This window comes from Mastigoproctus giganteus, chromosome 6, assembly GCF_048544385.1.
Source record: "Mastigoproctus giganteus isolate SK-2022 chromosome 6, ASM4854438v1, whole genome shotgun sequence".
NCBI classification, from domain to species: domain Eukaryota; kingdom Metazoa; phylum Arthropoda; class Arachnida; order Uropygi; family Thelyphonidae; genus Mastigoproctus; species Mastigoproctus giganteus.
The window spans coordinates 189,668,087-189,684,566 of NC_143580.1; the positions used below are offsets into that span (position 1 = coordinate 189,668,087).

A 16,480-nucleotide genomic window follows, 5' to 3' on the forward strand; every position below is an offset into this window, starting at 1 on the left:
GAAAAAGTACATGGGGTTTGGCATACTGCATGTGGAAATGGACATCGTTGAGATTAGAATTGAGACCATGTATATTTGTGAAATGAATTAGGAAGTGCTTGGGAGGTTTAGGTCTTCTCGCAAATAAGCTTGCTCTATTAGTTTGACAATTCATGGTGTATTCAATAGTAAGAAAATGTGGGTGGGACATGCTGTATCAAGTAATGAAATTTTTGGATATGGCGTACACATGGTAAGAATATACCCAGATCCTTGACATAACGTGGCCTTGACAATGCTGCCCACATACACACTACTCGGACTCCCTCCAGTCACTATCTGGCAGAGTAGAGGTAGTAATATTATGCACTAGCTGATCCGGAAGCCTCCTAGAGAGTTACTAATAGGTTCAATCCGGTGTACTAACTAGCGGCCGGCCTGCGAACACTGTTTTAGAGCTGTACCCTCGAAATGTAAGGAATATTGGATCTCAGTACGATGTTCATCATAACCTCAAGTCATCAATCATACTGCATGATGGAAGAGATAGGAAAGGGTTGACCAGAACTTAGCTCTAGAGACTAAACATGGGTTACACCACTTCAAGCTTCCAATAAGCAAAGTGGTGGTATTTCACCGGTTGATGAGAGTCATCTGCCACCTAGTACTGCCTGGTAACATAGAGGGGCAGCATTCCTCCATGCTGTGTGGGCGCCACACCTCGACCCCTACTTACGTTGGTTCACACCTGGGTGGTCACCCACCATGTACATGGAGAATATACCCAGGATTACTAACAGTCCCACCATCGTGAAGGTGCAAGCAGAGGATTTGGCTGTCACAGACCGTCCGGACTTCGCCGAAATTGGGTCCACTTGACTTGAGTGTCACCCGAATATCAGTTCGATCAGCGTTTTAGACTCCCAGGTAGCAAGTACAGCTTGTCTGGCATATCTGAGAGAATGTCTGTGACAACTTCAAGGACCCTACTTTCTACTTTATTATTTTGTTCTCTGTTGCCACTGAGAAATCTGAATTCCACGCAATACTTGTTAATGTTTGGCCATTTTCATACATCCTTATTATTTTAATTTTCTAATCCAAAACGATCATTTTCTTTTTCTTGGTAGAATTGCTAGTAGTGCTGTCACTTATTCTCTTAGTCGGCACCATGATAACAGTCAAAATTAAATTTTCTGAAAAGAACTTCACATGGGGTGAAAACTCACTATCACCCCACACGAGCTCACATTTTAATTAATAAAGCACATATCTGAGGGTCACTACTATAAAACAATAAAAAATTTGCACTTTCCGGTTTATTGGGCTTTTCTGTTAGTACAATCTGTTATAATAGATTGTGCTACCTGTTTATAAACGGGTAGTAAACTCGATCTTATTGCATTTGTGATAATACGAATAGCTGGAATTCTGTGGGATTGTACCCTATTATTTTGAATAGTGTGTCCCCTTCACTGAAATCCTCAGTCATATAAAAATATATAAATAATGTCACATAAGTCTGGGACTTATTGTATCGAATAATGTTCAGCAACCTATGTAAAAAATATGTCGATAGATAAAAAACTTACCACACACTACTCACGTGTCCAATACGCGAGTAGTGCGTATTGGACACGCATTTATTTTTTACGTTGTCGATTTTAAATCTAATAGCTTCCCTTTATTTTTTACAATGTCACGTGTGGCTTGGTCACAAACATTATAATGGTTCATTAGAGATTTAACAGATGCACCGTTTTCAAACTTTTGAATAATTTCTAGTTTTTGTTTAATTGAAAACACAACTCTTGCGCTTACCTATCATTTTCGCGATTTCTAAACAAAAAAAAAAATAAAAAAAATAAAAGAAAAAAAAAAAGAAATTTCTGACATCCCTGACATAAATAAACAAACAAAATTGTCCTTTTGCAGTACGACGGAACACAACAATCGACGCGGCACACTAAAAGAAACGAAACATTTGGTCTCTCTCTTGTTTTTGTTTTTTTTTTGAAAGGGGAGGGGTTGCAAGATAATAATCTCCCATTGACGACTTATAACGCTGCTTCTTGTTGGTTATTTACAGCTTGAAAAACATCTGTTTAAACCTATTCTAGTTATTACTTGAATTTTATGATTTCTGGTTGATTTTTTTTATTTGAGTTGAAGTGTCCCAGTTTATTCGCTTCCCGGTTAATTGAGAATCTGCTGTATTTTACTTTCTTATACTTTATTTACTTAATTTTTTACACTGCGTAGGGACTACCTTGTCTGATAGTATTAAGATTGGAGTTGCATATTTGCTTTTTCCCTTTTCTTGTTCTATAGTTAAGGTTGGAAACAGTGCATGATACATGGTCAGGACTAGTCCCCTGATGAAATGCCTGGCCATGTATAATTTTTTCTTTTACTGTATTCAGATTCTGCATATTTGCCATCCCTAGGTTCAACCTTCTTTCCAAAAATTGCCCTCCCATATCTGAATACAGTGATATCTCTTTATTATTTATTTGATAGTTTGTAATTTTTCATATATTGTTTTGTTCCATAGTCCTATTTCATTATTGCACCAGTTTTTTAAAATACTTTCACTTTTTCACTACCACTTTACTTTCTTTTTCTGCTTTCCTTTAAACCTCTTTTAGTTCAGGCACTTGGTGTACTTCTCTTTTCCATCTGTGTGGTACTACACTTATGGTGGTAGAAAATGAAAAAGAACTGGGAGTAATTGTGCAGTTAGATATGAAGTTTTCTGAGCAGTGCAGACAGGCAGCAAGAACAGGTCATGGGGTATTGTCAATGATATACAGGAATTTTGCTAGCAGGGAAAAGGAGGTGATTATCCCTTTGTATAAGGCAATGGTCAGGTCACGCCTTGAGTACTGTGCACAGGTCTGGAGGCTTCATTTTAGGAAGGATGTTGATTTGCTCGAGTGTGTACAGAGAAGGGGAATGAAGGGATCCTCCTACCAAGAGAGGCTAAAGTTCTGCAAATTTCAGCAGCTGGTGACTAGGCACCTGCGAGGTGATCTGATTGAGGTGTATAAGGCCTTGAATGGGTTGAGCACACTGAATTCTGATGGGATTCTTCCACTGCTCAGATTACGGACCTAAGGGTCTGTAAAAAGTTTGAAAACCGTTTGAAAATTCAAATCGACGAAAGACAGCTGTAGAATAGATGTGCGGAAATTTGTCTTTAGCCAGCGGTGGTTAATTTCTGGAACAAACTTCCATCTGTCATTGTGGAATTTGATAGCTTAAATAAATTCAGGGAGGAACTGGACAAATATTTAGAGGGAATGGTTGTGTGGATTTTTTTTCTTTTTGGCCGATGCTTCATAAGCTCATACACTTGCTTTCTTGCATCACATGCCTCTATTACTATCTTTTCATACTCTATACGTATGTTACAAACTACATGTTACTTTTTATATATTTATATATACACAAAGAGAGAATTGGATCTGACAGACAGAAAATTGAGTAGAGATAAAATGTTACTTAAGGGTGCCATTATTAAAAAAAGGTTGGAAATCACTGATTTAGCTTATAGGAATAATTTGTGTAATAAAAGGAAACTGTGAGATCCAGAGGCAGCAAATGAAAATACTCCTTTGAACTTTTTTTTGAGAAAATATAAAATGCTATTAAGCCTCTATCTGTGTCTGTTTCTTCAGAGTGAAGAAGTACCGCTGTCTGATAATCATTTCATAGAGAAAATATCAAAAGCTTGTAACCAATAGCCATCACTTTCTATTAATTGTTGCTATCACTTTCTATTGTGTACTAATCTGATAAATTTTGTAGTTGCTACATTGTAAGTATTTATGTAATTAGGAGTTTTGGGATTTTAAACATTTGCAGACACCTTGATAATGCAATATTAAAATGACTAAGAGGAAATCAAGTGCAACTTTTAACCCTTTGCATTCCAGCATTATTTTCATTGTCTTCCCCATGCAATCCAGCTCTGTGAATGAAAAAATTACTATTTGTAATGCAACCTGAAAAAATTATTTATTTTATATATACATGAGTTAATATATAAAGCAGTTTAAAAGCTCTAATGCAGTATGTTTTCCTGTAAGAAAATAAGATACTCTGTAAGAAAATATTCACTAAACTCCCATCCACATAATTTATAGTGTTTTTAATTTTGAGTCCTTACTTTAAATTCCTTGTTGTCCTTGTGTCCTTTCTGCAAGCCAAACAATAATAGATCCAGTATTACAGGTACATTTGAAGGAATGCTACTTCTTAAGAAAAATAGAGATAATTGGGCAGAGATGAAACATCTAAAATATCTGTAGAAATCTTTCTGCAAAATACATTGAAAAATTTTCTGTCTATTCTTCAGACCAATATTTCTTTATATCAATTTTTTCATTTGGTCCCATGTTGTTAATAATTCTGAAGAATTTCTTTAATTCATTAGTGAAACCTAAAACTCAGTCAGTATATGGAACAGTCAGAAACTTATCTTATTTCTAAGAGTTTCCTCTCCTCTGCCCCAATTTCTTCATTGAAATTGTTAGACCTTCAGAAAGGTCTTAACAATTTCTCAGTTTTGCCATCAGAAAGGCCTTTAGCAGATCTTGACAGCATGTCAGCAAATACTTCACCAGAAGTATTTAGACATGCAGAGTATAAGATACTTTTTGACTTCTACACGGAAAAAACAATGCTACTTGCTGTTAACAATTGAATATAAACATCAAACATCCACTTAGTTTTTCAGATTGTTTATATAAAGTATAAATGGATTGCAGTACAACGGAAAAATAACTTATAATTGGAAATGCTGACAAGTGTGCCAGTTTCCACATTTGACTTGAGGACAGCAAAAAAAAAAAAAAAAAAAAAAAAAAAACCCTTCTGCTGTTAAGTTTTGAATATAAGCATTGATTCAGTTTTTCAGATAGTTTTTATGAAATATAAAAAAAAATAGATGGCAGTACAGTAATTGAGCCAATGCTGATGGTTGCACCAGTCTAAGAAGACAAAAAAAAAAAAAAAAAAAAAAAACAACAACAACCCTTCATGCTGTTAACAATTGAATATAAACATAGATATATTTAGTTTTTTTAGATCCTTTATATGAAGTATAAATATATGGCAGTACAGTAATTGAGTCTGTGCAGCAGGAAAACAAATTTCATAATTGGAAATGTTAACATTTGTGGCACCACAACATCTGACTGAAACAGGTTAAAAAAAAAAAAAAAAAAAAAAGCAACAACACTGCCTGCACTTAACAATTGAATATAAAAATCAATAAAGATGAATTTAGCTTTTCAAAATGTTTATATGAAATGTAAATAAATGAATACAGATTGGAAAACAAATTCCGTAATTGGAAACACTATTGGGTCCACTGGGTATGACGTTGGACCAGAAGTGAAATTTTACAATGTTGTGTTGGCGTGCAACATCGGGCTACAAAGGGTTAAATGTTTTAATAATGAAAAACAAAAAGAATTAGGTGTGCCCCAGTGTAAAATCAGTTTGTTGTTAACAATTAATTGTTAAACTTCATTGATTGGGTATGTAGATAAAATGTTGCTCCTTGTGATTTACAGATGGTGTTCTAGGTAAAATAGGTTCTGGTGGAAGGAGGCTAACTGAGAGACATGTATTTCTTTTTGATGGATTGATGATACTCTGCAAGCCAAACAATAAGAGATCCAGTGTTACAGGTCCAGTAGGAGAATATCGCTTGAAGGAACGCTACTTCTTAAGAAAAATAGAGATAATTGATAAAGAAGATAGTGAAGGTAAGAATTAAATTGTCAGTTTCTAAAAGGAAGATCACATTTGGAAATGTGATAGTGTATGTAATAATGTACATAAATTACAATAAACACACAAGCCTTGGGATTAAATTCTGTAACCATGAATGTTAATGCAGGGCTAAGAAATTGACTGAACTAAAATGATTCACTGAATGTTGTCCCTCCCCCCCCTTCAACCACCCTGCTCAGCAGTGTTTTGCCCTGCAGCAGTAAAAGAGTAAACATTGCTTTTGCTGTCCTAACCTTTTTCAGGAAATTTTATTTACACAATCTTATTTATGAATTTTATTTTCAAAATTGATTAAAATAGTTTTACGAGACAAAAAAAGAGTCTTCATGCCATTTCAGTGGCAGGAGGCAACAGTGTTGTTAGTGTTCTGAGGCCACATTACGTGTAAGATCAGGGAGAGGGCAGAGTCAAGTAGGAATACACTGTTATGTTTGCTGAAACCTTGTCTTTTAGGGTCTGACAGTTTAGCAGAAGCAAAGTTTATTTGTGTGTAACTTTATAATCCTTTTCTGAGGATTGGGTTGAAGGCAATGCTAATAATGGATCCCTGCCAGCTAAACTACTTTGTGTAACTTGTTCAAACTAATTTGTTTGCAAGTTGGTAGCGGGACAATTTGTGAAACTGTGCCCAGCCACCTTGCATATATCGCAATTTAGTCTTTTTTCCTCTGTTATTTTTATAACCAGACACTTTAGCTTCATTTGAGTTTACACCAACTTTGGCATTAAAAATAGCACTAAAGCAACAGTGTTTTGCTGAAATTGCTGTTTTCTTGTGCGTAAACTTAGTGCTTTTATTAATTCTTTATTAGAATTTGTTAATCTGAATATGGGCAATCCACTGACAAAAGAGTTAGCACTGTGAAAATTAGCAGGTATGTCATTTAGGGTATGGGGAAGCGATTTGTAGAAGAAAAAATATTAATTCAAATTTCTGCCACCAGGGGAAAATGGCACTGCACATATGTAAAAGTTGTCATTTACTTCAAGACGTGCTGCTTACGCAAATGACATCCTGTTAGATAAAAGCAGAAAGGCCAACGCCATCGTCAATAACTATTATAGCTCTTACAAAAAAGGAACGTGCTCTTTTGGTAAAATTGTTCTACCAGAATAATAGTAACACTAATGCAGCATTACATGTCTATAGGAAACTTAAAGGTTTGTGTAAAGGACCTTTGACATCAATGGGTCTTCAAAAACTAATAAAGAAATTTGAAGCGACCAGGGAGGTAGTGGATGAAGTGGTGGTTGCAGTGGCCTCCAGGTCAGAATGCGAAACATTACCAGTCAGTAGTGCCAGAAGTGCCAAGAGACTTGAACCTTCCTTGGTCTTCTGTACTTAAAGTGCTTTGAATAATTTTACGCTGGTTCCGGTACAAGATTCATGTAGTGCAAGAACTAAAGTCTCGTGATCAGCAACAGTGAATAGACTTTGCTCTATGATTTCTGGCTTCTATGGAACTTGACAATACATGGGCTTGAATGATCTTGTGGTCTGATGAGGCACATTTCACTCTTCATGGGGCTGTAAATGCACAAAATTGCCGAATATGGGGAACTTCTCGTCCATCTGCTCTGCATGAAAGACCACTACAAAGTCCGTATATTACAGTATGGTGTGGATTCACAGTAGAGTTTTATAATCAGACAATTTCTCCCCTGGTAACTAATGCACGGTACTGTGCTCTTCTAAGAGATCACATTATTCCTGCTCTGCAAGAAAGGCAATGCTTGGAGACCATAGTGTTCATGCAAGATGGTGCCCCTCCCCTCCTCTCCCCACGTTGGTCAACAAGTGAAGGAACTGCTCTGTTCAACATTCACATCATTTCTAGAGACTTTCCGCAGTTCTGGCCAGCCTGATCAGCAGATCTCAATCCCTGTGATTTCTGACTGTGGGGATACCTGAGAGACAGAGTTTACCGTGGTGGCATACAGGCACTTGTCGATTTGAAAGCAAGCATTAAATAAAAATAAATAAATAAATTTTCTGTTTATACTCTGGCACGACAACCAAGTCAGTAGAGTTTACAATAAATAATCAATACAAATATTTATTGTATTTAGTAATCATGGGCTTGAACCCCGGTCCAATCAAGGAATGTGTGCCATGCACCCTCACTCCTGACCACTCGGCTACGTCAGGCCTTAAACAGCATGTAGCCAACATCCCCAATGCAAAACTGTGTTGCACGCAGTCCTCTGTTTTCAGAATGTCATCTCAAGTGAAGGAAAGCACATAGAACAATATCTGTAGATTTCTAAGTTCTGTTGTTAAGTATTCCATCTCATGTTTGCAGTGCCAATTTCTACCCTGGTGGTGGAAATTTGAATAATGTTTTTTCTTCTACAGTTCACTTCCCCATACCCTAAGTGACATACCCACCGATTTTCACAGCACTAGCTCTAACTGTTTTGACACTAGCATCTCATGAATAGGAAAACTTATTTTATAACCACCCGGTACTTTGGAACACTTGGTTTGTAACATATCTCCTGTATAATTTTTTTTTTCCACTATTTGTCTCACACCACATGGATACAAGATTACTTCCCTTTTAAGACTGTCTATATGACTTCTAATCTTCCTTGGGATAAGCACATCATATATTGTTTCCTCTGCATCTAAAAAACTGGGTTTTCTCTTCCACTCTCGTCATTACTTTTATTCCAAACTTTTATACCCACCGATTTTCACAGCACTATCTCTAATCATTTTGACACTATGGTCTCCTGAATAGGGAAACTTATTTTATAACCACCTATTTATAAACACTTATTTATAGAAACTCATTTTATAAACACTTATTTATTAATCACAGAAGCTTTTACTAAACCTTGGATGCATAAATAGTTTCAACTTCTTGAATATACACTACCAATTCCTTAAATGCTGATCTCCAGATAATTGTCCAGTGGGGCAAAGATAACATAGTTAATTTCAATCCATCTAAAACTCAGTCCTGTCTTATATATTGCAAAAAGGATTCTTCTGTTCTTATGCTTATCTTCAATGAGACTCAGAGATTAGAAGTTAGATAGACTGTCCTAAAAGAGACAAGTGATCTGCCTTCTCCAAGGCAGATCACTTGTTTCTTTTAGGACAGTCTATCTAACTTCTAATCTCCCTTGGGATAAGCACATCACATTGTTTCCTCTGCATGTAAGAAACTGGGTTTTCTGTTTCACTCTCATCATTACTTTTATTCCAGAACAGCTGTTCTCTTTGTACAAATCAAAAATCTGTCCTGCCATGGAAAATCACCCTCACATTTGGAGCAGTTACTCCCCTAAACCTCTCAGGCTTTTAGAATATCTTGAAAAGAGGGAAATTAGGTTAATTAACGATGCATCTCTAACAAAGTTTCTTCTCCACTCTGTCTTATAGGTGTTCTGTTTCTGCTGCATGTCTTTTCTGTGCATACTTCCATGGACACTTTTTTTCTGAGTTAGCCATCTGGAATTCCTGATGGTTCTTCCAAACTAGTCTGAACATATGCTGCAACCGGTCTGAATTATTTTACTGTTAATGAGTGATCGTACGTTATAACAGGCCAAGTTCAGTTTCCGTGCATGGCAGCCTGGTCATACCCAGAGATTCTTAGCACCCTCTGCTTCCATTCTGATCCTCTCGCTGCCATAAGAGGGAGAGTGAAAGCTGCTGGGGACTGAGGGCCCTTTGTATTGTTGTGCTGTCATGCTGGAGGGTTTGGTCTTTTCCTCTTCGCGCTGACCAGGCGTCTTGAAGAGAACCACTCTATACGTTCATTGCCACCTAAGTGACGTAACAGGGCTTACCATCGAGAAGGTGTGCATGAGTGGATTTTAGGGAGGCAGGCCAACCGGACTTCTCCTAAATCTTCTGTAATAGAGAGATATTGGATCCATCAGTGTTTTAGGATGAGTGTCTGATAACACACAGGATACCTGTTCCCCTCTAAGCCCCCTTCAAGGCCTTATATACCTCAATCAGATCACCGTGCAGGTGCCTAGTCTCCAGCCACTGCAATTTGCAGAACTTAAGCCTCTCTTCATTGCCCTCACCAATCTTGTTGCCCCTTCTCTGTACACGCTCAAGTAAATCTACATCCTTCCTAAAATGAGGCCTCCAGACCTGTACGCAGTACTCAAGGCGTGGCCTGACCATTGCCTTATACAGAGGAATAATCACCTCCTTTTCCCTGCTAGCAAAATTCCTATATATCATTGACAAAACCCCATGACCTGCCCTGGCAGCCTGTCTGCATTGCTCAGAAAACTTCATATCTGACTGCACAATTACTCCCAGGTCTTTTTCATTTTCTACCACCTTAAGTGTAGTACCACATAGTTGGTACGTTTCTCTGGGGTTACTTCTACCCATATGCAGTACTTTGCATTTGTCAAGGTTAAACTTCAGTTGCCACTTCTTAGCCCATCTGCCCAAATTATCTAGATCCTGTTGCAGTAGTACACTGCCATTACTGTCATTAACAACCCTGCCAACCTTTGTATCATCTGCAAACTTCGACATTAAGCCTGATATACCTTCATCAATATCATTGATAAATATACAAAACAACAGTGGACCTAACACCGAACCCTGTGGGACTCCAGTAATAACATTAGTCCACGAAGAGCAGCACCCATTGATTACCACCCTCTGTCTTCTCCCACTTAACCATCCTTTTATCCATTGTAGCAACTTACCCTTAATACCATTCTGCTCCAATTTGTACAATAGTCTTCCATGTGCAACAGTGTCAAAAGCTTTTCTGAAATCCAAATATATGATATCAAAATTATTTTTTCATCCAGTTCCTTTGTAACCACATCATAATATTCTATCAAATTTATCAGACAAGACTTTCCCTTAACAAACCCATGCTGTGTCTGAATTATTGCTGCAGTCTTGTCTAGATGATCCTGCAATGCATCTTTAACCAGTGACTCCATTATTTTGCCCGGTACAGAAGTTAAACTAACTGGTCTGTAATTAGTCGTGTCACCCTTCGATCCCCCTTTGTGAATTGGGTATACATTTGCACATCTCCAGTCCGTGGGAACCTCCCCTGAGTCCAAGGACGCTCTCATAATTATGGCTAAGGGTTTGCTTAGTTGCTTTGCTGCCTCCTTTAATATAACTGGATAGATCCCATCCGCCCCAGGTGCTTTTCTTATGTTTAACTTCAACAATTTCTCCTCCACTTTGCTTTCAGTTATTCCAAAATCATTAAGTGTCCTGCTACAATTTGATAACCTTCTGCCATTTTCAAACCTTAATAATTCCTCATGTGTGAATGTAGATGCAAAATACTCATTCAGTTTGTTTGCTATCTGAGCAGGATCATCAACAGTCGAACCATCGATGTCAAGTGGACCAATCAGATTCATCCCCTCCTTTTAGAGTTTATATAAGTAAAGAAATCCTTGCTGTTTTTCTTAGCATCTTTTGCCAAGGATTTCTCGTAATCTGCCTTTGCCTGCCTAACCTCCTTTGTCACCTGATTACAGACTAGCTTATATCTGCTATAGGCTTCTGAGTGCTTGATAATTTATATGCATCCCATGCATTTTTCTTCTCTGTTACGAGTCTCATTAGTTCATTAGATAACCATTTAGGCCTAAACCTTGAACAATATTTCTTAATAGGTATGAAACTTTTAGTAGTTTCCACGATTAATTCCTTGAACGCTTCCCACTTAGAATTTACTGTTGGTAGCATCGTCAGTTGATCCCACTGTACAGAACTTAAAAACTGTCGGAGAGCACTGTACTCACCTTTACGGAAGCAAAAACCCTTTCCTTTACCCCTGATGGTAATTAAATCTTTAAGTAAATCCCACATCAGTACACTGTGATCACTGCCACCTAGTGGTTCCTTTATCTGCAAATTCTTAATATACGAATGATCACTGCTGATAACCAGATCAAGAGTATTACTTTCTCTGGTTGCCTCTCGAACATGCTTCTGCAGAAAACAATCATCCAATAAATCCACAAAAGTCTGACTAGTGTGTGAGTGCCCAATCCACAAGTTCCAGTCAATATCTGGGAAGTTAAAATCCCCCATTATAAGACATTCCGATTTACTAGCCCACTCTATTTCTCTGTACAATTGTTCATTGTACTCATTCGAGTCATTAGGCCTATAACACACTCCTACTCTTATTTTTGCTTTCGCAGTGCTTATGTCACACCAGACTGACTCAACAGTGCACTGTTCATCTATATCAACTGGATGCACTTCTTTTGATTTTATGTTTTTCTTAATTAACAGCATAACACCACCTCCCTTTCTATCCTGTCTATCCTTTCTGTGCACATTGTTCTCCCCAAATTCCAGTTCAGCATTGCTTATATCTGTGTGACACCACGTCTCTGCTATCCCAACAATATCCGCCTTTGATGTCTTGACCAACACTTCAAATTCATCTTTTATTTTGAAGAAACTAGTCATCCACACTTTACTAAATTTCACCTGTCTCTTTTTACATGGTAACTATAAGTGGTCCATAATTTCAGCTTTGCTTTAACTGCTGTACAAATAACCTTAGTGTCTAAGAGGAAATCCTTGAGTGTAGTATGAAAAAGTGGAAGTACTTCATAGTGTAGATTGCAATGTTAAAAAAAAAAATCTCTTTAAAATTTGATGTCACTGCCAGTAGTGTGTCAACCATTCTGAAAAACCCTGTTTTGATTCTCAAGCTGTTTGAGGAAACATGAAACAGTCAGAAGCATGCAAAATTATGCTTTTGGGAAGATGTAGATGAAGCAATTTTTAAGTGGATGAAGTTGTTTCGAGACAAAAACATGCCGATGTCATGGCTATTAATAAAAGAAAAGGCTATAGAGTATGCATCTTTTCTGTGGCACAAAACATTCCAATCCAGTTCTGGTTGACTGGACAAATTTAAAGAGCATCATGCCTTGCTTGAAAAAGTTATTTTATTTCTGATGAAAGTGGAGTTTTGCAGTGGAAGAAGACTATACCCATTGGAAAGAAACAAAAAATTATGGAGGACTACAAGTCCAAAGACATATTCAACTTTGATGAAATGTCTATTTTTTATATGCTTGCCGAACAAGACACTGACATTTAAAGGTAATAAATGTTTAGATGATAAAAAGCTGGTAATGAAAAACTGAAGCTTTTGGTAATAGGTAAAAGTAAATAAACCTGATGTTTTAAAGGAGTAAAGTCATTAGAGTTGGACTACAACTAAAACAAAAAACCTTGAATGACAAGTGAAATTTTTAAGCAGTGGATTTTAAATTTTGATAGAAAGATGACAAAAGAAAACAGAAAAACCACTTTGATCTCAACAAAATCACAAAAACTGCCCTGCCTACCTTCACTCAGTAATTTTGAAACTTACAAGTGTGAAGCTTGTTTTCTTCCCTCTGAATACTCATCTAAACTGCAGCCAATGGACTAAGGCATTATCAAGAATTTGAAAATGCACTGACGAAGGCGCATACTGAAAAAAATATATTGAGAATAGAAACGAACCAACCTATAGATTCTCTTATACATTTGTGGATGTGCATATCAGAGTTGGCGAAAGTGAGGAGTCAAGATGCAACGAAAACAACAATTAAGAATTGTTTCGTAAAATCAGGTTTTGCTAAAATGCTAATTAACGTAGATGAGAGGGATGAACTACTAGAAGACACTGGGCAATTTGGAAAGAGTTCCACCTGAGATTTGATCAGTGGAGAAATTGTTCTTGATGAATTTTTAGGAGTTGATAATGATGTCATAATAGCTGAATATCCGAGTGATGTCAACAGTTTGGAGCATATTTAAAGAACGTGACAATATCGACTATGAGTTGGATGAAAATGTGGGTAATATTAAACCTACCAAACATCAAATGTTGGCAGCATTTAAAATTTTGCATCTAAGCCTTCAGTGGGAAGAAAATAAAACAGAAAATATATTTGAGTGGTTAAAGTTTAAACACATGCGAATATTTTTATCAAGGGTGTACAGTAGAATCCTGTACAACAAAATGTAACCAAATATTTTATGACACAATTCTTAAAAGTGTGCTAATAAATTGTGGGCATCATGTAAGTAGTAATTTCTTAATATGTATACATTAATAAATTGTTTTAAAATGTTAGAAAATTTATTCATTCCCACCTTCCCATCTTTTACTTTATTTTTTGAATTTACAGTATTTTTCATCGTTGAAAAGGTAATATTTCTTTATAACGAAAAGGGATTGATTTCGTTATATAGATGTCCGACTGTATATATATATACACGGTATATTTACTTACTTATATACGGTAAAAGTCCGAAAATCTGGACTGCTCGGGGACTGAGTCAATCCAGATTTTCAGATTTTCCTGTTTCTCAGGCAGTACTTTTAACCCGGTCTAAGTCCGCCCTGTTTTTGTCTAATTTTTAACCCTAACTCAAAAGTTGCTCCCCCCGAAGAAAACTAATAATTTTCATAATTTCTACTCAATTTACAAAATTGAAACTCTCAATATACATAAACAGAAGTATATTCTTTGATTTCCTACCTTTATCGCTCAGCAAAAACTATTAATTCACTCTAAAACAGCAAAAATGTACGATCACATTTCAATTTACTAAATTTTGATGTCGGCAAAACAAGATCCAAGCTTTGAATATAAAACGCGTTACAGCATTAGTTCAAAAATTCGCGCGTCAGCTCGGCGCCTCTGGCTAAAACGAATCAACGCACGCAGAGAGATAATTGACTGGTCAAGCTTACGTCATTAGCGTTACCAAGGTGATCCAAGGAGAAAATGAAACTGTAAACAACTTTCGTGGAAAACAAACAGTTGAGCATCATTACTTGCGAACACTAATTTGCATGGCTCTCTCACAACAGTAGCTTTATTGCTTTTCGTAATTGTTGTACGAAAGAATTGCAACGAATTGGTTTTGAAAAACTAAAATATTGCATTTCCTTTCTTCAATATGTATTATCTACTAAAAAAAATCAAGGAAATTCATATACTGGAAGCTATACTGGAAACGGAAAGAAAAAAACTGATCACTACAATGTGCATTTCATAAAAAAAAAGTTCGCTTTATTGTAATTGTTTCTAGAGGACTAAATCGGAACAGCAGTTTCATGGATGTATATTTGATCTTCTTACGAAATTTCAAGAAAATATTTCTATTCATAGCTGCGTTATAAACTTCGAAAACTGATATCGAAGGAACTTCACATGCATCTCACCTGGTGTACAAACGAAAAAAAAAAAAAAAAAAAAAAATGCGCAGCTAGTAACAGATTGTGAGAACAATCCATTACTCGTAGTGAGGGATTGGGAAATTGTAAGTAATTGTTATTGAATACTTCAATATTTCCTTGATATGCATTTGATATCATCAAAAAATTTCCAGAGAAAAATTGAATTTTCATTATCACACAACACCTGAAAAATTCACCATAAAATAGTGACAAATGGGCCTGGAGTACTGGGGTCCATAGTTTAACAGATATTTATTTAAAGTATACCCAGTATAAAATAAAATAAAATATTTCCCTTCTTTCACTTGAGGGAAAAAAAATTCCTTAGGGGAGGGAGTCCACCCTTTCTAGTCCGACCCTGGAGGGAGAGAGAGAGAGAGAGAAATAAAAAATACCCTTTTGGTGGGGAGAAGGCCAAGAGATTGTCAAAGGTCCAGAGTGCTAACTTTCATTTATTTTATTTATTATTATTTATTTTATTTTATTTTATACTGGGTATACTTTAAATAAATATCACCATAAAATGTCGTGTGTTTCAATGTTTGAATTCCATTCTGAGCTGCAAATGTAATTTCACTTCTCTTGCGCTGACAGAGTAGCCGTTCACCGAATGAAGAAAAACAGGGTTCATTTTCATGAAATTTCCAATTCCCTTCTTTCACTTGAGGGAAAAAAAATTCCTTAGGGGAGGGAGTCCACCCTTTCTAGTCCGACCCTGGAGGGAGAGAGAGAGAGAGAGAGAGAGAGAGAGAAATAAAAAATACCCTTTTGGTGGGGAGAAGGCCAAGAGATTGTCAAAGGTCCAGAGTGCTAACTTTCATTTATTTTATTTATTATTATTTATTTTATTTTATTATATTATTATTATTATTTTTTTTTTCTTGTGTTGTTCTAGCAATCCATCCTGGATTGGGGCTTCCCTGGCCCGGGATAGTGCTTCTCCTCTTTTCTCCTTCCCTCTCTTCATCTTATACAAGTTTTTCTTTCCTCCCTGGGAAACTTTTTTTTTTGGCTGATGCTGCATAAGCTGATACACTTGCTTTCTTGCATCACATGCCACTACTACTACTACTAGTAGTTCCCCAGGGAGGAGGGCGTGCAGTTAGTAGGGGAGATCTTGCCCTCCTGCTAGGGACGAGTACCTGGAGGCAGTCGTCCAGGTGATCGCTGCTTCCAGGTAGCCAGAATGCCCAAATACAACATCACAATACAGAACACACACATAAGCTCACAAAGTTTTTCTTTCCTGTCATTTTCTCCCGTGCGGGATGAAAAATTTTTTTCTCTCTCTCTTGCCTTCCTTTTCATCTGTCTTCATCCAACATGGGATATTCCTAAGCGGGATGATTTTTTTTTTTTTTTCACGACACACACTGGCCTTACCCTGACAATGCGTAAAAACTGAACAGAGCAACGAGGCCGAGATGAACTTTTGTTCTAGGAGCCGCCCATACAAAAACAAAAAATAAATG

General features: G+C 36.8%; 1 protein-coding gene across 2 annotated transcripts in view; it reads left to right on the plus strand.

The window, feature by feature from the left end:
* Positions 1-16,480, plus strand: part of Sos (Son of sevenless guanine nucleotide exchange factor) — a 669,490-nt gene that overhangs the window by 257,982 nt on the left and 395,028 nt on the right. For both annotated transcript variants that reach the window (XM_090376631.1, XM_090376632.1), the window contains exon 11: positions 5,562-5,756. In XM_090376631.1, the coding sequence (XP_090232757.1) occupies positions 5,562-5,756 (195 nt within the window). The remainder of the gene's footprint in view (positions 1-5,561; positions 5,757-16,480) is intronic.